The 23,325-nt window shown below is 41.0% G+C and overlaps 1 protein-coding gene across 4 annotated transcripts in view; it reads right to left on the reverse strand.

Annotated features, from left to right (window-relative positions):
- The window catches only part of Ercc6 (ERCC excision repair 6, chromatin remodeling factor), an 84,151-nt gene that overhangs the window by 36,198 nt on the left and 24,628 nt on the right, over positions 1-23,325 (reverse strand). For all 4 annotated transcript variants that reach the window (XM_045137442.1, XM_004658042.2, XM_045137444.1 and 1 more), the window contains 2 exons: positions 10,741-10,869; positions 4,493-4,651 (listed from right to left, as the gene is read on the reverse strand). In XM_045137442.1, the coding sequence (XP_044993377.1) occupies positions 4,493-4,651; positions 10,741-10,869 (288 nt within the window). The remainder of the gene's footprint in view (positions 1-4,492; positions 4,652-10,740; positions 10,870-23,325) is intronic.

A 23,325-nucleotide genomic window follows, 5' to 3' on the forward strand; every position in this document is an offset into this window, starting at 1 on the left:
AGGTGAGCCATTTCTCTAGCTCTCTGCTGCCGTATATATAGTTCATAAGCAGGGTCTAGGTGCTAGCCAGAGCTTAAGATAAAGTACAAATCAGTTCCAACTGTGATTTCCCCATGGGACCGCATGCCACCTCTTCCGTAGGGTTTCTCAATCCAATGGGTTCAACAGTCACCAATTCTCCAGCGGTCCACACCACAATTCCAGGCTTGCTCCCTGATCAATCCTTTTGTTCCACACAATGTGTCATCAGTACCAACTTACATCAACTTCTACCCCCTCAATCTCTCTCCAAGGTACACTCGACACTGTCACTGTGTCAGTTCCAGCCACTATCATCTCATCTAGGTTATAGTGTCTTCCTGCTCTATTCCTGAAAGCAAAATCTGAATGCCTCACCCCTTGAGTCAAGGCCTTCGGTAGCTGCTACTCACTGCTTTAAACTCCTTGGCCTAGGCTATAAGACCATGAGCATCTGGCTTCTTCTAACCCCCACTCACCTCGCCTATCTTAACTGCGATGACTCCTAACACCTGTCCCTATGGCCAGTAACCCACCAGCCTTAACTGTGCTCAGGCCCTATCAAGTACATACTGTCTTCTTGCTCCTTCTTTTACTCTTCTCCTTCCCATCAGCACCTTCTCATCCTTTAGACCTCAGCTTCCTTGACTGCACTTTCCCTGTCCCCTTGTCTCCACACCATGTGTCAACACTTCCTTGGTGTACCCATGCAAGCCAGGACTCTGCTCTGATGTATGTCACTCTTCCCCAGCGCTGCAAAGAAAGGACAGTTTCCTGAAATGATCTCAGTTCCTGCTTATAGCAAGTAAGAGAATGAATATGAAAACATTTTTTTTAATAATTGAAAGAAAACCTATCAAAATTGAAAGAGATTATTTCTGGGGAATCCTGTGTGGATTTTATTTGCTTGCTACATCTTAATAAATGATTACTGAACTTAAAAACAGTTGTGAATGACTTGACATAAGCCACACATGTTTAAAATACTGAAACTCATTATAAAACTAAAATATAACTGGCCTGACTTAAAGACACTTCACTTTTATACTCTATTTATGAATGCCTTTATCCACTTATGATCCCTCCACCTCCCCTGATCTCCAGTGGGACACAGCAAACTCATCTCTCTCAACAGAATTTCTAAGCCATGCTGTCACCACAGACAGGTCTCAGACAGGTGCCCTCAAGGTCCCTAGGGAGAGTGAGACTCTGCCCTGGCCCCTGGCTCCTTCCATGACAGCATTCCTTTTTAAAAGGATTAAATGTGCCAGCTTCTTTATATTCTCCAAGGGGAATAAAAGTTATCATCAATGTGCACTTAGCAGGGATTAGCAAACAACCAATCAGCAGCTGTCTAAAATACTTTCAAACAAGCTCACATTCAAAGAAGCTTGTTATGCACATATATGCCTCTGCAGGTTGTACATCATGTTCTGTCTTTGATAATAAACCTTCTTCAAACTTCTATGTCAAAGACACACTTTGTCACTGAAGACTACTATTTCCTTCTGGTTCAACAGCTATCTGGCATTATTATGCCTTTATTTTGTCATTCTCCCTCTATTAAAAAATAGGGAGGTTTTCATGCTGAGCTGAAATCCCACAGCCAAAGCAAAAACTGTCCCTGAACCACAGAAGGGGCAATCAAGCCCATTAACAGTCAAGTGAACCACCCTCTCCCAACCTCAGTAGCAGTGAGATGAGCACAAGAAATGACTAGATGTACTAGAGTGATTAGCATCAATTATCAAACAGACGGTGGTTCCTTTCATCTTTGATTACCATTGATTACCTAATGAATTTAGAAGTCAATAGTCCCATGGTCAAATATTTCAACCTGCAGGGTGTAAACCCACTAGTTACAGCTTACAACTTACTAGCCATTAAAAGGCTAATATTTACCCTTAAAAGTTACTTTTTATAATAGTAATCTTGTTTCTCCATTTGAACTTAATTAAATGATAACTAAAGCACCAAAGTATTAACTGAAATTTGAAAGGCAAAGAAGTTATGAATTCTCCATCATAAATTCAGAGGGACCAACATTATCACATGAATAGCAAAATGAAAAGGGAATACACAGGCCAATATATGTCTTTATTAACTACATGCAACATGCTTCTCCCTATTCTAAATATGAACAGGTATACAGCGCACATTGAAAAAAAAGGATAAACAAGCAAACCAAACTTTTTTTAGCATGAAGTTTCTTGATATTAGACATGGCATAGTTCCAGTGTTTAGCCCTTAACATAAGCCCATAGAGCTCAGAGAAAACATACAGAGTCAACAAAGCAGTGCTAACTCACGCAGATTTTTATTTCACCTAATGGTCACCTAGCTTAGGAGGACATGTCCTACAACTGTCCTTTAAGTTGCTTAGCACATTACATGAAGAACAACCAAACTCCTCACTACACCTCTGTTCATGAAGAGCCCAGGGTGTGACTACGCCACTTCTCCACTTTTGGAAGCCACTGCTACTAACACTGTTAGCTAGTCCAATATGCCACACTATCTTATTATGGAAAAGAGGACATGATAATTGATATTCAATTGATTCTAGCTGGTGGTTATTATTAGGCCTGATTTTATTCCTAATTTATCATCACTGGAAAGAACATGTTTTAATTTTTAGATCAAAACTACACTATAGAAATAATTTCCATAGTGTTAAGATGCGACAGTAGGTCCATGATGATAGGAAAGGAAGAAAAAGAAAAAACAGAAGTAAGAAAGTTCTAGAAATAGTTTAGGGAGACAGCCCCTAGAAGCCATCTGCAACAACTTGGGACATTCAAGTTATTAAAAAAAAAAAAAAAAAAAAGTCACTCAGATCAAGCCAAAAAGGTTATTTGGAACAGAAAAAGTATTTTTTAATTTTTATTTATTTATGAGAGAGAGGCAGATAGAGATGAGAGAATGGGCAGGCCAGGGCCTCCAGCCACTACAAAGAAACTTCAGATGCATGCGCCACCTTCTACATATAGCTTATGTGGGTCCTGGGGAGTCAAACCTGGGTCCTTTGACTTTGCAGGCAAGCACCTTAACTGCTAAGCCATCTCTCCAGCCTAGAAAAAGTATTTTTTAATGCTAAGCTAATAATAGTCCAATAAGAAAACCTTCCATGCTCGTTTTCCACCCTGACTTTCCCCTGGGCTAGATAGAATGTTTTCACACTTCCAGGCAATGTGAAAGAGATATCTGAAGAAGTATTCTGGTCAATGAAGAAAATTTCTGATTCGGTACAACTTCCTTGTAACAAGAAAATATTTACATTTAAATTTTTTCTGCTTTTTCCCTCCTAGTTATTTAAGTGTATTCGAAAGTCAAGTACTCTTCAAACAAGTGTTAGCTTGCTAAATGAACAAGAGTACTAAATAAAGCAGTGTGTATACTCAGGAGACTAAAAATGATGATTTTTACTCAGTTCATGCTTGGTTCTCTAACAAATATTTCTGGGGTATGGATGGAGCAGTGACTTTGACACTGTTCCAAAGGCACCTTCAAATTACATGCAGTGAATGTCTGAGTTCTTAGGACACAGCCACCTGGTAACTCCATTGCGGGCTACTCATTTAAATAAGCCATCTGAAATATGAGAAACTCTTGGGTTATCTGGGTTCAAAATTAAACTTTCTACATAATTTGCCTAGCACCATTTTTGCCAATATATCTTCCCACGAAGCCAATTTACAGTTTAAATATGAAAATACTCGCATTTCTTGATTTTAAGATCAAGCATTTTAGTGCTTCTCTACTGAACAGATTAAATACTTATTCCTTTAGGATATGAAAGCTTTAATAGTTTACTTAAATTTCTAAGAAGTAAAAAGACAAAGATCTACACATAGTTTTCTATCATTTTAGACAGTTATGTAGTTATGTCCAAAACATAGCAAGTAGATAAGTAACTTCATTCAAAAAGACAGTGTGCACCATCTCCACAAGCTGTCAAGTATACAGACTGTGAAGGAAATCATGGAGAATGGCTTCTTCAAAGCTTCAACTTTCCTCATGAATAGACTTTGCACTTACTGTAATGCTCACCTGGTCTCCTGCCAGAACAAACATTTTAATGTAAAATTTAATAAATGGGACTAAAGGTATTATGTCTAATTTAAAATTCCATATTGTGTAAACTATTGATATTAACATAATTGAGTTTGTAAACAATCCATTTGCAAGAGCTAACCTTAGACATCATATTGACCCAAAATATCTAGTGGGGCTCATCTGCAAAATGAAGCATCGATGCCTGGAATTCATTAAAAGTGTTACATGTTTAATTTCTCCTGCCCTACAGCTCCATTGTCTCGTAAAATTTTTCCTTTGATGTCCCCCACTAAAAGAATTAAAGGAATATTGTAATTGAAATGTCATCAATAATTCACAAGACCCTCCTCCACAGCAATACATCTGATGAAATATTAATTGAGCTCCACAGACTGACAGTCTGCAGAGGAGCACTTGCCTGTAATTTGAACCACGAGTCCTGATCTTGCTGTAGCTCAGACCTGCCAAGAAGGCAATTATCTGGATGGTCTTGCCCAATCCCATTTCGTCTCCCAGAATTCCTCCTGCCTGCTGGCAGTGCAATTCCCACAGCCACCTAACACCTGTCTGCTGATACCTACAACAACAAATACCAACAAGAAAAGAGAAAATGGCAAATGGTGGGTAATATAGACTGTAACAGAAAGTACTCATGAATTAATCATTTAGCTAGGTTCTAGTACCCGTCAGAGAAACATGCCGGATGTGTGTTTTACATAAGTGTTATATTTATGAGGTCATACATTTTTGATCACATAGGCATAAAATCACTAATTTTTCTTTACAGAATGTTAACACATTTCTAATTAAACTGATATATGGGGTAATTAGGGACTATTTCATTTCTTTTTCAACATTACAAATAGCTTGGTAAACAAGCATAAACTTACTATCTTTTATTCACTTTCTGGGAAGTAAGAATCCCAAATATTCTTAGAATATAAAGTTGCATATATTTTTATAAAAGGAGAAAATGCATTTATTTTTCCATCTGAGGAACACCAATAAAGCAGGATAGAGAATACCACAATTTATAGTTACACTGTCATAAAGTCACTTTGTAATCACATTATCTTTTTATAGGAAAAATCAAATTAAATTTTAAGGCCATAAACAAGTATGAATAATAGGGCTGGTCTCAAAATTAGTACACAACAGATGATCCAGTCATATTATTAGCAAATATAAAAAAAAACAGTTTATATACAGTAAATAGTATAAAGGACTTTTAATATTTTAAAGCAGAAATTAATTCATGGATTTTATCATAGTTATAAGATCAGATCTATTAAATTTTTAAATAAGACAAACAGATCAAAAAGAAATAATATTTCCTTATCAACTCTTAAAAGAAATGTTGTTGGTATTTCTTTTCTCCAGCAATGGTAACCTATTTTTAAAAAGTAGTTTTTTTAAAAAAGGAGAGTAAGGCAAAAACATTTTCAAGAGTAAAAGACCATGGAATGCTATGAGATTATATGCTAAGTTAACAATCTAAATTGAAACCCACTTAAGATAAAAGTGAAAGGATTTGTTCTCCACAGGAAACACCAAGGCTACTAAACTACCCACAGTAAAAGAAGGTAGGGTTACTGTTGATGCTTCACTGTCCTGGTAGTTCCTATTGGGTATCTGGTCAGCCTACTTAAAATCTCATTTTGAACCAAGTGTTGCGGCTCACGTCTGAAACCTTAGCCTTCAAGAAGACCACCAGGAGACCCAAGACAACCTGGGCTATGGTGTGAGACCCTGTTTCAAAATAGGAGGGAAAGGCAGAATGGGAAGAAGAATGGGAAATCAATGTCATTTTGAACCTCAGGTCTCGTTGAGTTGGGCTTAACACTGTCTCAGTAGATTTGCCACAACGTCACAATTATGAATTTTGAAGATCAAATCTAAAAGCTTGACTCTAGCTGTTATCATTAATGTTACCTACAAAAGAAGGAGAATCTGAGAAGTTACTGCTTGTAACTTTACTAATTATAGCAAACATACTGACTATGGACTTTGGAAAAAGGGCGAAAGATCAAACCCAATGAAGTCTAGTATAAAAATAAGGTCAATTAATTTGGGAAGAAAGACAAATCCATAAACATGTGGTATGTCACCGAGAATAACAGCTACCACTTAAGGAGCCCATTGCTGGAGGCACAAAGCCAGGTGGTTTGGACACAGCCTCACAACCAGCCGGCATAGAGGCAACTCTCAGCAGATCTTAGGGTCAGGAAGTAAAGGCTCAGAATGGCTGTGTAACTGGCCAAAGCCACACTACTATAGATTAAAAAGAGAGAGAGAGAGAGACAGAGAGAGAGAGGGAGAGAGAAAATCAAAATTGAAATCCAGAATTGTATGATTACACTTTGAAGATAATCTAGACCGATAGTTTACAACTGAGGATAATTGGCTCCTGTGGGGACATTTGGCAATGTCTACAGACATTTTTATTACCAGTGAGAAAGTATAATTGAGATCTAGGGGCAGAGGCCAAAGGAAGTGTACATTCTAGGATGCCGTTGACAGTCCCTACAAGAAGTTGCTGGGCCCCAAACGTCAAATGTGATAAGATGAGGAATCTGAAGAAAAACAGGTTCATAAGCTGGCTCTACTTTCACTTTCTAAAAATAAATATTCCAAAGCCTCTCTCTCAAAAACTAAAAGAATAAAAATAACTGGTATGTCATCTAGGCATGGTAATATATACCTTTAATACCAGCACTAAGGAGGCTGAGGCATGAGGTTTGCCTGGGCTATGCAGTGAGACCCTGTCTCAAGTGAAAAAAAAAAAAGAGTGTGTACTCATTTTCACTTAATCCTAGCCCAACTGACCTTCGCTTGCTAGATCTCAGAGCAACTATGGGAGAAGCTCTTCCAGGCAGGGGCCTGTACACCCCAGGATCATCACTGGGTGTTCTAATGCCACCCAACACTGGGCCAAGAAGTTTCTCACCTGTGGCCCACACATAAGCACAGTGGGAAGAACCTGGAAAGCAGCCTTTGAGAGACATGGAAGGAATGGCGAACAGTTTGGTATCCAGAGGGAGTATAAGAGCAAACCAAAATGCTGGATCGTGTGTGACCCTGGAGGGGCAGCAACAGAGTGATGAGTGCTTCAGCATCTCCAAACCTAAACTGCAAAAGCTTTCAAAGGGCACCTGATGGTATGCTTATAAGAAAATGAGTAGTACTAAAGCCAAGACTTAAGGAAAAACATTCTCCAGGCAGCCTTGTGACTGTGTCTCTAACAGCTGAGATGACTGAACAAAGACGGTGTGGAGTGGCTGGCTCTTTCACCCAGCACACATGCCAGGCCTCAGACTGCAGTGAAGGAAACTCACACACACATAAAAGCACTCTCCACCCTGGTCACAGGGATATGCACTGGGCGAGGAGTGAGGGGCCTGGGCTGTGGCTCCATCAGAGCCACTAACAGACTTTGGGCTGATTCCTTACATTTTTTTAAAATATTTTATTTTTATTTATTTGACAGAGAAAGAGGGGGAGAGAGAGAGAATGGGCACACCAGGGCCTATAGCCACTGCAAACAAACTTCAGACGTGTGTGCCCCCTTGTGCACCTGGCTAACATGGGTCCTGGGGAATCGAACCTGGGTCTTCTGGCTTTGCAGGCAAATGCCTTAACCATTATGCCATCCCTCCAGCCCCTGATTTCTTAAATTTTGAATACTAAACAATAAAATAACTACATGGTTAAAATGAAAGCAGAGTATGGGATCTAGTTTCCAAAACCTTGGAGAAGCATTTAAAATTTACACTTTAGAAAAGTTAACAACTCCCACAGATGATGGTACAACAGAAAGGAAATTGCTCTGCTGTCCCCATGGACAAAGCAGCACAAATAACCACAGACAATTGTTGGAACTTGGCACTGTCGTACTAACTAACCCAAGACTGCATTTACTAGTCTGCTAAAAAACAAGGTCAAAAGATTGAAGTATGTCATATTACTGCTAAATTATACAGATGAATGCATTTTCTGGGCAGACTTTCAAAACAGAAATTTAAAGTTAAACATTATCTTGCAGAAAATAGCACTTAAATGGAAAACTGTACCTTCTGACTCCCTATGTGTAACTGTACACCCTGTTAATTCAATTCCACAGAGTGCAGTAAATAGTAAAAATGTATCTGCAGTTTATAATTAAATCGGCTTGGCTAAACTTAATCATAAAAGAGAAAATAGAGATTCTATTCATCCTATATTTTTTTCCTACAGTAAAAGAAAATATACATAAGTTGTGTAAAATTTATAAAATGTTCAAAATACTGTATAGATATAAAAGAAAAAATACTTTTCACAAATGTGTAATTAAGACTAATTAAAGACACAAACATGTACTTATATTAACTATAACAAGGTTAACAGCCAACATAATGACTCCTACATATATTTAATAAAGTGAAATTGGTTCTACTAACTGTAAAATTTCTTTTCTAGAAAAGGTGACTCATACAAGACTGTTCATTCAACTTGACTCATGAGGACATTTAGCCCATCACCTGCTGCCCATGCAGAGGTATCCTGTCCTTCTAAAATCAATGCTGCCTACCATTTGAGCATTCCTTTTTGCCAGGATAAATGGATAATAGCTTACTTATCCTTTAATAAACAATACTTTAGAGAAAATAAAGAGTTGCCAATAAGTATAGTCTTTATTTACCTTTCTATAGTTACTTTTTAATATTTTTATTTAGAGAGAGAAAAAAACAGAAGACAAGAGAGAATGCCAAAGCCTTCAGCTACTGCAAACAAACTCCAGACGCATGCACCACTTTGTGCATCTGGCTCTACGTGGGTACTAGGGAATCAAACCCAGGACATTAGGCTTTGCAGACAAGTACCTTAACTGCTAAGCCATCTCTCCAGCCCCATAATTATTTTTCACTGAGCACAGGCAATAAACAAAGAGGCACTTCTCTAGGCAAAGAATAAATCTCTCTGCAGGAATCACTAGAAATTTAGACTTTGCCTTTGACACTGTTCTTCCTCTATCCAGCCATGGCTGCTTAACCAAGTTGATATACAGTTAGGACTCAGCTCTGCTGTGTGTTTAATGGGATAAAATAACTACTATTTCTCTCCCCCATATCTCCCAACATAGGAAAAATAAAACTATAACACATATAACACAAGACTAGAGAGAGGTACACAGCTGAGTGGTAGAGCAATTTCATAGCATGAACAAAGCCCTAGGTTCCATTCCTAGCATAAGGAGGAAGTGAGGGAAGAAGGGAGAGAAAGAGAGAGAGAAGGGAGGGAGGGAGAGAGGGAAGGAGGATCTCTGCTTGAGCAGAATACAGCAGTAGAATACTTGCATGGCGTGAGTGAGATTCCCAGAACTACAAAAGAAAAAAAGTCTACATATGTGTACACACTGACACAGAGAGAGAGGGGGGTGGGGGGAGCGTTCACTGAGAGGAAATCACAAAGAGTATGCTATTTTTAAGAAGCCATCTTCCACAAGTTTAAGACACACATATCTGATGCCTGAATCTATGAAGGACATTAAACTTAATCCACTCACCAAAAAAAGTCTGTACTCTGCTCTGGTCTATGAATTGATATGAAAAGAAAGAAAGCAGCTGTTTAATGGCTTAACTTCCTATACATAGCTAAGAAACCTTCCTAAAGCATCTTAAGTAAATCCCAGAGGTGAAAATGTCCCTCATTATTTACATTCATCACAGGAGACCTGCCCAGCTGTATAGTTCATAGCATGCATCTATCAGGCAGCATCCGGTCATCATCATCAGCAACTGACCACTTATAGAACTTAAGTCAGCTTCCAATAGCAACTTAATCCTCAAGATGCTGCCTCTGTCTTCTCTTTTCACATTAGAATGACATCTACATAAAATATTTGGATGCACATTTGATCAGCTGAAAAAATTGCACTCTTAGGTAAGACTCTCAAAACTCAACAACACTTTTTATTTCCATATTGACATTTTTATATGGAAATAAAAAGTGAAACAGAAAAAAACTTAACCATGATTTGATTTTAATATATAACACCTGATAATGATTTTAATATACAAGTATTATTAACTTCATCTAATTTAAGAAATTAGAGGTTTGGTCCCTTAAAATTACTAAGAACAAAAATGTAATGCAATGCAGAAGCTTTTAAATGATTGCTTTTAGTTTTCTTTTTTTTTAATTTATTTCTGTTTATTTTTATTTATTTATTTGAGAGCAACAGACAGAGAGTGAAAGAGACAAAGAGAGAAAGAATGGGCACACCAGGTCCTCCAGCAACTGTAGACGAACTCCAGATGCATGCACCACCTGTGCATCTGGCTAATATGGGTCCTGGGGAATCGAGCCTTGAACTGGGGTCCTTAGATTTCACAGGCAAGTGTTTAACTGTTAAGCCATCTCACCAGCTCTGCTTTTAGTTTTCTGAGGCAGGTCCACACAGATTCATCAGTTTACAAACAAACCCAATGCGCACGTTAGTCAATTTATTATCATCTAATTTTAATGAACAGCATGTGGCTAAAATTTCATTTGACAGTGCCTGTATTTGCAATAAATTGTTGCAAGTACCTTAAGGGCCCACAGGTAACTACTGTGTAATTTCTGAAATATTAATTTGTACACAATGGCTCAATGACAAATACAAAGGACAGAACAAACAGCACATACTTGAAGAGCTTTTTGAACAGAAAACCTGGTACTTTAAAACCTTCATCAAATTCAGCATCACTTTCCTCAGACTCATCTTCAAGCTTCAGAGAGTTCTCTCGGTCCTGCAGCCTCTGTTTATTCCACCTCCTACAGTGAAAGTAAAACCATGTTTCCATTATTTTGATGACAAGACAGATTAAAATAGATAGCTCTACAACATGTACTGAAAAACCAGGCAAATCAGAAGTCTTCCAGGGTTTTGCAGCCATCATTACCCAAACACTAACGTTCAACAAAGGAAACTAATTTTCTCACCCTGCCTGCTCAAATCAATTCTTACCTGAATTACTACAATGCTCTAGGAATATTCCTGCAAGCTATCATTCATTATTACCCACTCTTCTTCAACATGTTTGATTTAGAATTAGTATTTCTGTGCTGAAAATGACAGTCATGAGAATAAAATAATTTTGAACGTACAGTAGGTTTTGGGTTAAGACTGCTGAGTGGGATTTCTAATTACACAACTATGGAGGATCAACAGTATCAAGGTCCTGATAATTGCACCCCTCAGGAAGTATGCTCAGTGGATAAAGTCTGAGCTATGACATGATAACACAGTGGCCATCTCTACTTCAGAAGCATGATGTGTGGCTGAAGCTGTGCCGAGGATACAGCCATCTTACCAGACTGCTCCTCTACTCACATAACTCTAATGGACTCTGATGTGAGCACAAGGAAAACGCCAAAATAAATAACCTTGGGTTCTACTGTTTTCAAAATAGAGGGATGACTTTTTCCAACATGCACACAAATGACGCTCTGTAAGTTACACAACGGCAGACATGGAGTCAAGTGGTAGTGGTAATAAATGCCTCAAGCTGATGGCCTGTGAGAGGAGAGCAGCTGCATGCAGAGGGCAGCCATCTGCTCAAGACAGCAGAGAAGGCCAAGGAAAAAAAGGAGAAAAGAAAAGAAAGGAGCGCACACTGCTGGTTGTAGCGATGGCATACTACCCAGGACCCATCACAGAAGCAGCAATGAGGCCACAGAACAGACACAGAGTGACAGGCAAGGAGGCCACCCAGGAAGCTACTGGCAGACTAGAACACATCTGAGAAACACTTGCTTGGAAGAAAAGTTCAACTTCTTTATGTAAAAAAACCTAATGTCATTTGTGTTTAACTTCAAAAACAATCTCTTCCTCTCTTTTATTCATATTTTTATTCCTTAAAATTATTTCCACAGGGCTGGGGAGATGGCTTAGTGGTTAAACGCTTGCCTGTGAAGCCTAAGGACCTCGGTTCGAGGCTCAGTTCCCCAGGACCCACGTAAGCCAGATGCACAAGGGGGCGCACGCGTCTGGAGTTCATTTGCAGTGGCTGAAGGCCCTGGCACACCCATTCTCTCTCTCTATCTGCCTCTCCCCCCCCGTTGTTCTGAAATAAATAAAAATAAACAAAAAATTTAAAAGAAAGCATTCCAAAAAAAATTATTTCCACACAAATGACAAAGTGAGTATCTCTGGGTGGCTATACCACTCTGCTATTCTCCCAAGTGTCATGTTATTTAAAGTTTAGTTCAGTGTAATGGTATACAACAGTGATTCTCCTTTTCTTTCGGGGGGTGGGGGGAGGAGGTTTCAAGGAAGGGTCTCCCAGGCTGGCCTTGAACTTACAGTGATCCTATTTCTGCCTCCTAAGTGCTAGGATTAAAGGCATGTGCCACCATGCCCCACTATAACAGTGACTCTCAACAGGGACAAATGTGCTCCTCACTCCCACTCAAGGACATCTGACAATGCCTAGAGACTCACTTGGTTGTTACAGATGTAGTTATTGCTAGGGTAGCAAGAGACCTACGGCTAGAATCCTCAAGGCCAAGTCCAGGGATGCTGCTAAGCATCTTACCACACACGTCATCCTGATTAGAACAGTGGTATTCCTGTCTCACCCAGCTGACCAGGACTCAATTCTCTAATGGGGTGACTACAGAAAAGTTTGGGTGAGACACAGTGATGCATATAAGACAGCTTATTCCCCCCTACAAAAAAAAAAAAAAAGTTACCTGTGGGGCTGGAGAGATCACTTAGTGGTTAAGGCATTTGCCTGTGAAACTTCAGGATTCAGGTTCAATTCTCCAGGACCCACATAAGCCAGATGCACAAGGTACATACACATGCTTCTGGAGTTTATTTGCAGTGGCTAGAGGCCCTACCATGCCTATTCTCTCTATCTGTCTCTTTCTCTGTGTGTTTGTCTGTCTGTTTCCTTTCTCTCTCCCTCCCACTTCCCTCCCTCCCTCCCTCTCGCTCTCAACAATAAATAAATAGAATGTTTTTTAAGTTACCTAAACTCACACATCACTGTCAAAGCTGAGAAACTCTGATACTCCATATCATATCTGATGGACATATCTGAATCTGTGCTACTCACTATCAGAAATTTAGCAACCAGTTCAGATAATAAGCTATTCCTTGGTGCCCAAATATCAGAACCCAGCACCAAATATCTATGTATTAAAGGTCATCTATACTGAGTAAGTTTGTAGACAATGTAAAACCGCAAGAATCTCAAAAGCTACCAGGAACATATAAAAAGATTTCATTGGGGAGCTGGAGAGATGGCTTAACAGTTGAGCACTTGCCTGTTAAGCCTGAGGACCCTGGTTTGAGGCCCAATTCCCCAGGAGCCACATAAGCCAGATGCACAAGGTGGCGTATGCATCTGGAGTTTATTTGCAGTGGCTGGAGGCCCTGGTGTGTCCATTCCCTATCTGCCTCTTTCTCTCTCTGTCACTCTCAAATAAATAAATAATACGTTTGCATATTTAAAGAAAAGACTTCATTTAGTATTTCTCAAAGGTAATTTTTACAGGAAGAGAAATGAAACAGCAGGAGATACTACTGGCCTTGGCAGTTTTGCACAATAAGATCATTAAATATTATCACACACTAAGTATTACTTATAGATGATATCTATTTCCTTGGACTTTGCCAGTAAATTTCTGTGGCTGTTGAATTTCTCACCACAACAATTTGCATTGACAAGGTTTCACCTTCTCCTGTCTTCTTCCTCTCTCTCTCCTAAAACAGACAGGCTTCATGTTGCCATAGAACTCAGCACCTAGCCAACCACAGCAGCTACCACAGAAATGATTACATCCCAGTGCCTTCCGCTTCATAAAGAACAAGAAAAGCACTGAACAGTTTTCAGTTTGGCCAAAGGGTAAGTAAAGGTGGTAGGGATAAATCATTATGGTGGCAAGCACCTGTACTGTTCTGAAGACAAATCGCCCCAGTAGAATCATATACACATTTTAAAGACAGAAAATACAACCACATGCATAGAGGACTAAGACTAAAAGATTCTGCTGTAGATACATAAAGTTGTGCATACTTCTGCAGTTTGTTTGCAGGGGCTAGAGGCCCTGTCACGCCCATTCTCATTTTCTTCCCCCCGCAACCTTTGCAAATAAATAAAAAATAGCATAAAATATAAAGATTCTGGGGCTGGAAAGATGCTCTGTGGTTAAGGCACTTGGCCTGCAAAGCCTAATGACCCAGGTACACAAATAAAGACAGATGCACAAAGTGGAACATGCAACTGGAGTTTGTTTGCAGGAGCTAGAGACCCTGGTACACCCATTCTCTGTCTGTCTGTCTGTCTCTCTCTCTCTCTCTTCTTTTTCTGCGTGCAAATGGATTAAAAAAATAGACTCTGCTATATGGCAAACTTCCTCATGTGACTTAGGGCTCACCATCTAAGGAGTGCCCAGGCCAGCAAGAAAGACAACTCGGCACAGCAGGGAGAGAGAGGAGAAATTAAGTATTTCAAACACAGAAGAAAGAAACTAGATGTAGCTCAGTGCTTGCTTAGCATGGGTGGGGGCCTGAGTTCAATCCTCAGAACCATAAAAGCAGGGGGCAAAGAAACAGTGGCATTTTCCATCCTAGGTGCTGTCAAGTCTTCTTAAAGTGTCCTCTGTGCTTAGGAGGCAGAGGTAGGAGGAGTGTCATGAATTCAAGGCCACCCTGAGACTACACAGTGAATTCCAGATTAGCCTGAGCTACAGCGAGACCCTACCTCGATAGAAAATAAATAAATAAATAAAAAGTGTCCTCTGAGACATGACATACAGATCTAGTATGTCCCACAGCCTGGCAAGCTGAGCAAGCTGTCTGGCCAGCAGCTGTGAAGAGGAAAATGGTGCTGTAAATAAACTAAGTAAAATAAGGTAGCAGTGTGGCCCACACACAGTCCAAGTGCAGACTGGTGGAATGAAATCGTGCTGCATTTATTAGCCATGTTAGCCAGCTCTCTGCCACTGTCAAATGTTTAAGAAAATCAATTTTGAAGATTTTAATTTTAAAGATTTACTTGGGTTTATGGTTTCATTAAGTTCACTTCCCAGCACTGGGTTCCAGAGTTTCTGGGCTTTGTTACTGCAGAGCATCACGGCAAGAGCACGTGGTGGAGCAAAGGCAGAGGAGGAGGCGGCTCCAAGAACAAGGTGAATCACACAAGGGCACATCCCCAAAGACACACTCCCTTCAACCAGGTCTTAACTTCTAGGTTTTCCATCACTTCTCCATAACCCTCCAAATTATGAGCCCATCAATGCACTAGTGGGGTCATGGCCTTTGAGATCCAATCACTTCCCCATAGCCCCACTGCTACATTCAGGATCAAAGCTTATAAGACGTTGGAGGACATTTCAGATACAAACCAGCACAAGCTCCTTAACCATCAGCAGCGTAACCCTGTAGCACCTAAGTGTCCACCAGTGACAGCAGTAGACCTACCTCACAGGGCTGGGGTAGGACTGAAGGAGGTGCTGTGGGCAAAGCATCAGTACGGTTACAGTGTTCATGCTTAACTAACTGAAGTGAGCGCATACACATTCAAATATACGTGTACAACTCTGAACAAGCACTAATGCTTGTTTGTCCACAAGGGGAGAAAGCTGGCTGTACACATTTCCGTATGATCTGGGTGTGTCACAGAATGTGTACCTGAATGACAACCACACTGACTAAGTGGCCACCATGCAGATACCTCCCCTTTAGGAGACACCTGCTGGGACATTCAATTTAAAGGTTTTGCCATGACTGGAAACTATTTCACTGGCAGAACACACATTTCACATACACAAAGCTCTGGATTCTCTGGATTTAGTCCCCAATAGTAAAAATAGTCAATAAAACTTTGGACAAAAAGATTGTAAACAGCAAACTGTCATGACTTACGGCAGATACAAGATGACTTAAAATTGGCGAGTGGCAGTAAGTTGTCCACTATTTGCCTTTGTAGAAAAGGAGTGACATTTTCATGTTCTCTATCCTCTCATTTTGAAAACTCCACACATGTAATAGTCACAGCTGCAGTCACATAAAACGAAGCGGGCCTGGTGTTCCCTGGCAGGGCTTCTAACTCCTCACACAACTGCCACGTTCATCCCGCTGTCGACTCCATTGGCAGCCACTTCGAAGAGAAGCCAGCAATAAACATAAACCTAAAATTCCAATCCAATGCAGGCACAGAAAATACTCCCTGGCTTCTCCACATGGGAGCAGGAGTAAGACCACGGGCATGCGCTGGGACCTGGAGCTAATACTGCAATAATGTTCAGAAAAAAGAAACCAGACCCGGCACAGTAGGGTGAACTGCACCAAGGCCAGTGTGAGCTACCGGAGTGCCTTGTCAATGGAACCACAAGAATATACCAAGGAGCTAGATGTCACCATTTAAAAATAATGTTTTAGAATGTCCAGCATTCCAAGGACATTTAAATTGTACCAGTAGAAAAATATGGCTAGCTATTATTATGCTATTCCTTTTATGTGGCCTCAATTCTGTCGACTAGCCTCTGTCCTCCAACACCTCCTACATCCGTCAGCTACCTTCTACCTGAGCAGTGCCCTCACTCAGAGGAAGCCTCCCCTGACCAGAGTCAGGCATCCTGAGTGCATGTGGGGTCTCTTCTACAGTGCCCTGCAAGTGTTACCATATAGAAAAAAATCTCATCTGCCTCCCCCATTAGACTAGGAGACTACCACAATGCCCTTAAACAGCAGGTACCTGATAAATGCTGAATGAATGAAGTTCAGAATAGGGCCTGGGGTAAGGGAAAGAGGGGCAGAGAAATATGGTATGAAAATGAGCCAAGTGGGTCATCTAAAAATGATTCCAGAAACTTCTTGTTCTGCCTCATTTAGAGCCTACTTCCTGCTTTCTACTCACTCCTATCCATGTGACTCCAAGACCCTACACTCTGCTCTGTCCACTAATCAACATGACTAAGGTTTGCAACAAAGAATTACCCATAGAAAAGAGAAGGCTAAAAGTTAAGGTTAAGGTGTTTGTCTGCAAAGACTAACAAGCCAAGTTCGATTCCCCAGTACCCACGTAAAGCCAGATGCACAAAGTGGTGCATGCATCTGGAGTTTGTTTGCAGCGGCTGGAGGCCCTGGTGTGCTCGTTCTCTGCATCTCCTCTCTATGTCTCTGCTTGCAAATAAATAGATAAAAACATTTTTAAAAGTTTTCATTTAAAATCAGATAACCAAACACACACACACATGCCCCACAAACTCTCTCTCTCATTATCTTGAACAATGAAAATAAATTAACTAAAACTTGTTATTTTTCAAACCTGAGTTCTTTTTTTTATTTTTTTTGTTCATTTTAATTTATTTATTTGAGTGTGACAGACAGAAAGAGATGCAGAGAGAGAATGGGCACGCCAGGGCCTCCAGCCACTGCAAACGAACTCCAAACACGTGAGCCCCCTTGTGCATCTGGTTAACATGGGTCCTGGGGAATTGAGCCTCGAACCAAGGTCCTTAGGCATCACAGGCAAGCATTTAACCACTAAGCCATCTCTCCAGCCCCTGAGCTCTACTTTTCAGATTTCCCAGTGGGTCCACTTGATATGGAACTGGTTCTACACCCAAGCCTATGAGTTCCAAGCTTGCCAGGACCTACAGAAAAGGCTGAGCAAAATATTCCAGTGCTTCTGAAAGACTTCCTCATGTAAGGAAAGAAGTCTTACTAACCCTGAACTGTTTTTCTCTCACTAAGAAGGAAGGAATGTTTTTGATGCTGCCATCCTTGTAACAGTCACAGCTGCAGAAACAATGTGAGCATGTTGTTCAATGGACGGGCACAGAGTACCAGGGACTCTACCTCCTAAGACCCCTGCACTGGAGCAGATGCCAGTGAGAGAACTGCTGAACAGTGAAAAGCAGATGTACACAGAGAGCTGCATAATAGGGCTTCAACTGGGAAGGGGTGGGCTGAACTTCAGAAAATGTCATTCGCCACCACTGCAATGACATACTTGACCACAAAATAAGCCAAATAATGGGTTCTTACAACAGCTAAGTGAGAAAGTATATGTACAATATACTAAGGAAACTACTTCAGATGATCTCATATAACTATCAGCATATTATATAACCTTTACAAAAAAAATAAAAATTAGTCTGAAGAGATGCTTAGTAGCTAAAGGTACTTACTTGCTTGTAAAGCTTGACAGGCTGGGTTTGATTCCCCAATATTCATGTAAAGGCCCTGGTGTGCCCATATTCACTGTTTCTCTCTCAAATAAATAAATAAAGCTTTTTAAAGTAAAATTCAAGAAAAAAAATTCAACTGTAGTTAACTAGTTTACATGTGGATAAAAAATAACAAATGTCAAAACTTCTATTTTAGTCTGGTGTGGGAGCACAAAACTGTTATCCCAGCACTCGGACAGTGGAGGCAGGAGGACCAAGAATTTAAAGGTTATCCTTGTCCACACAGCTAGTTTAAGGGCAGCCCAGACTACATGAAACCTTATCTCAAAAGAAAAGAAAAAAATGCTGGGTGTGGTGGCGCACGCCTTTAATCCCAGCACTCAGGAGGCAGAGGTAGGAGGATCGCTGTTAGTTCAAGGCCACCCTGAGACTATAGAGTTAATTTCAGGTCGGCCTGGACCAGAGTGAGACCCTACCTCAAAAAACCAAAAGAGCCGGGCGTGGTGGCACACGCCTTTAATACCAGCACTTGGGAGGCAGAGGTAGGAGGATCACTGTGAGTTCGAGGCCACCCTGAGACTACATAGTTAATTCCAGGTCAGCCTGAGCTAGAGTGAAACCCTACCTCAAATAACCAAAAAAAAAAAAAAAAAAAGAAAAAAGAAAGAAAGAAAGAAAGAAAGGAAAAGAAAAGAAAAAGCAAAGAAAAAAATTATGACCAACACAACAGAAGCAGTGAATTGTGCACTGCAACCTTGGACAAACAGGACTTAAACTTGGCCTCAGCATGGAACACGTCTCTGTCCTCCTCCCCCCCATACTGGATGGGACACTGTGGACAAGACACCCTGAGCACCCAGGACTGACAGCATCTGGACATCAAGCCACAGAAGAAGAGTCTTGAAGGAGGACCTGGCACATCTCCTTGAGAGCAGAAGGGTAAGGACTCAGCCTAAGGCAGACCCACCAGCTCTCAAAACTCAGAGCAGGCTAAGATGCCTCACTGCCCCTGGACAGATGTCTAGCGCCCTCTAGTGTGTGCCAAGTAGAAATAAATTTTATACCCAACCAGTATACTGATCCTATCCTTCTGTATTTTATCTATGTAAATGTTTTATCACTAAGTAGGCATCAATCATATTAGTAAAAATATGTACTAAAGGTACAAAAAGCTAGGATCAATAAAAGTAACAGCTACTAATTTATCTTTGCATGCTGTAATCAACTGTTACTTGGGAAAGGTCACCGTTTCATATTCACCAGTAACTGTAAGCACAGTTCTCACAGAACTTCTTTTCAGGTATCTTCCTAGCCTGATGGCATTTTCATCCACACTATTTCAGCTCCTGGTGTGAGAACCCAAGAGTAGCCAACAGTTACAGAACATTTGCTGCATCTCCTAGTAGTCCTGTCACCTGTGGAAAGGGGACTCTCCAATCCTCATTTTACAGACGACATACACAAGATCAAATCTAGTTGAGTGTGTCACACTGACTCTGTGGCCTGTGATTTCTTGCCCTGTTGTGACACCCTGTCTCCTCAAATACAAATTTTTGTTTTGAGATTATACATGTATATGTATGTTTTTAAATTTAGAGTCAGAAAATGGGAAAAAATGACTGGTGGCTACTGGTGTTTGCTGTGCACCAGTGAGGTACTGGGCATTTCCCATGTACTGACTCTAATGCCATGGAGTTGATACTAGAGTTTTCTCTTTTTCTCCAGCAAGAGAAGCTGGGAGAAATAAAGGGACTGACCAAGTGTATGCAGAAGCTGGTGGGGAAGAGCAGCCCAGGTCAAGCTCCAGAGTGTACCCCCTCGTGGCTACATCACAGAACATCCAGCCGAAGGGACAAGGAACACCACTGTAACTGCCACATCATGAAAACAACAGGAAAGGGCAAAACAAGTCCCCCATCTTCAAACTGTGTCTTTTAAAACCATTGATGTGGGCTGGAGAAGTGGCTTAGCAGTTAAACACTTGCCTGTGAAGCAGAAGGACCCCAGTTCAAGGCTTGATTCCCCAGGACCCACGTTAGCCAGATGCACAAGGAGGTGCACGCGTCTGGAGTTCATTTGCAGTGGCTGGAGGCCGTGGCGCACCCATTCTCTTCTCTCTCTCTCTCCCTCTAGCTCCCAAATAAATAAATAAATAATATTTTAAAAAATTCATTAAAAAATAAACATTGATGCTTCTTCCATGGGCAAGTACACCCTCACACACACACACACACAATCTTATCACTGCACAGGGCAAGTTACAGCCCACTTGTCACCAGACACCTGCAGATTTGTCCAAGTAACAGGAAAGCAATTTGGCAGTTGTGACTACAGATGCTCTGACTCGAACCATCCCATGAGACACACTTAACACCAGACAAATCGATGTACACAACTGCCTATACCAACCCACTGACGGGACAAAGTACCTGGATTTACGGGAAGTGCCTAACATGAGCATGGCCCTCCAGAGTTCACTGTCCTCCCTGTCCTACTTACACACTGTGCTGACATCACAAGGGCCACTGAGCCTAGGACGGCTTAAATCTGCACTAATTGGAAGAGAAAACACACACATACATACATACTCACACACACACACTCACTCATATAGTTACATCATCCTTAATACAGTGAATTTCAATCTCAGGATCACTCTTCTTATCATACTCTCCATGAAAGAAAGTCTACAAAGCAGCACAATGAGTACAATTTGATTTTTTTTTTAAATATATTCAGGCACCAAGCTGGGTATTTAATATAGTTTGCATTTTTGCAGTGCAATAGGTTTTCTATTTCAGACAGCTAAGAATCCCTTGCAGATTAGTCTAATTTGCTAAATTGAGATACTCAGTGTTTTACTTTTCTTATCTGCCTTTTTATGGTCTATCTGGGTGGACTTAATTGGCACATCCGAGCAGATGAAATACCCTCGGTTAGGAGCCCAGATCTCACAGAGTAAATTAAGACTGATGCTGACAATTACGGCAGAGCCGAGAATGAAAGGTGTGCCTGGAACAGGAAGTAGAATTAGTCTTCATATGTGCATTAGCGTTGTCATTTCACAGCAGCCCAACATGCTCTGTAAGAAAATGCCCTCAGGGAAGTCTCTTTAAAATACACATTCCTAAAGAAAGAAAGTAAAAAAGAATAGCTGATTTCTGGAGAAAGAAATGAACTCCTGGAAACTGATGAGTATAGCAATCTTCAAATTTATTATCTTTAAGTTTTGAGATAAAATCTAAGTTAAACTTTTTTTAAAAATATTTATTTATTTATGAAAGAGAAAGAGGCAGAAGAGAAAGAAACAGAGAATGGGTACGTCAGGGCCTCTAGCCACTGCATAAGAACTCCAGACACATGTGCTCCCTTGTCCATCTGGCTTACATGTGTCCTGGGGAACTGAACCCAGGTCCTTAGGCTTCTCAGGCAAATGCCATAACCGCTAAGCCAGCCCTCTAAGGTTGAACTTTTATTAAACTTAGATTTTTTTAGAGATCAAATTATTTGGAGACTGGAGAATGGTTCAGCAGTTAAAGGCACTTGTTTGCAAAGCCTGATGACCTAGGTTCAAGTCCCCAGTACCCATGTAAATCAGTACCCATGAAAAGTGGCACATGTGTCTGGAGTTCATCTGCAATGGCTAGAGACCCTGGCACACCCACTCATATTCTCATTCATTTTCTTTCTCTCTCTTGCCCTCCCTCTTTCCCTTGCAAATAAATACATAAATTTTGTTTTAATTATTTGGGAGCTAGAAAGATGGCTTAGTGGTTAAGGCACTTGCCTACAAAAGCCAAAGGACCCAGGTTCCAGTTATCCAGTACTCATGTAAAGCCAGATGTACAAGGTGGCGCAAGTGTCCAGAGTTCATCTGCAGTGGCTAGAGGTCCTGACATGCCCATTCATTCTCTATCTCCCTATCTGCCTCTTTTTCACTTAAATAAATAAATATATACATAAAATATTTTTTAAAAATTACTTGGACTTTAAAAACATAATTTTTTTTTTCTTTTTTTGGCTTAAGTGTGGTAGTTTGAATCAGATGTTCCCCATAAACTCATGTGTTCTGAATGTTTGCTCCCCAACTGATGGCAATTTGGGAGGTGCAGCCCTGCTGGAGGAGGTGTGTTACTGGGGGTGGGCTTAGTAGTGTTACAGCTAACTTCTCCTTGATAGACTGTGGCTCACTCTCCTGCTGTCTTCCACCTGCCATGGCACAGGTGATGGCCAGCCTATGCTCATGCCAGTCTGTCCTCTGCCATTATGAAGCTTCCCCTCAAGACCACAATCCAAAATGAAAACATTCCTCTCATCAGCTGCTTTTGGGTTAAGTGCTTCTGTCCCAGCAAGGAGAAACTAACTACATCAAGTATGGCCTAACATTGCTGAATGCCTACCTGGTGTTGCACTGCTGGCAGAAATCATCCGACCAACAGCAGCTTGTGGGGAAGAAGAAAGGTTTGTTTTGGCTTGTAGACTCAAGGGGAAGCTCCATGATGGCACAGGAACACAATGGCATGAGCAGAGAGTGGACTTCACCCTCTGGCCAACATAAGGTGGACAATAGGAACAGTGGAGTGTGCCAAACACTGGCAAAGGAAAACTGGCTATAACACCCATAAGCCTGCCCCCAATACACTTAATCCAGTAGCGTAATTCCCAAATCTCCATCAGCTGGGAACCTAGCATTCAGAACACCTAAGTTTACAGGGGGGCACGTGAATCACACCACCACAAAGGGGGTCAAGTGAAGGACAGACAGTAGTTTCAGTACAAACAGGCTAGATAAAGAGGCTCCATAGGTGGAGCTGGGAGAGCAAGGGTTTTAAGAGCACACTGCTGTGGACAAGGACCCGCTGTGAGGAAAGAGCCAGTCTCCAAGGCACTGCTGTGAACCTTCACAGCCCTACTCCTTCTCAGGGCTCCTCCCCACTGACAGCTATACAATGCCAGCACTAGGAGCCAGGTTCCTGTCTGCCAGAGGACTGTGAGGACTAGACCAAATGCCTACATGACATGAAGCACCATCAAGAGGGTAAGCATTCAAATATTCAAACTGAAGGGTTAATGGCCTTCCCTGAA

The sequence above is a fragment of the Jaculus jaculus genome, chromosome 18 (genome assembly GCF_020740685.1).
Source record: "Jaculus jaculus isolate mJacJac1 chromosome 18, mJacJac1.mat.Y.cur, whole genome shotgun sequence".
In the NCBI taxonomy this organism is placed as follows: domain Eukaryota; kingdom Metazoa; phylum Chordata; class Mammalia; order Rodentia; family Dipodidae; genus Jaculus; species Jaculus jaculus.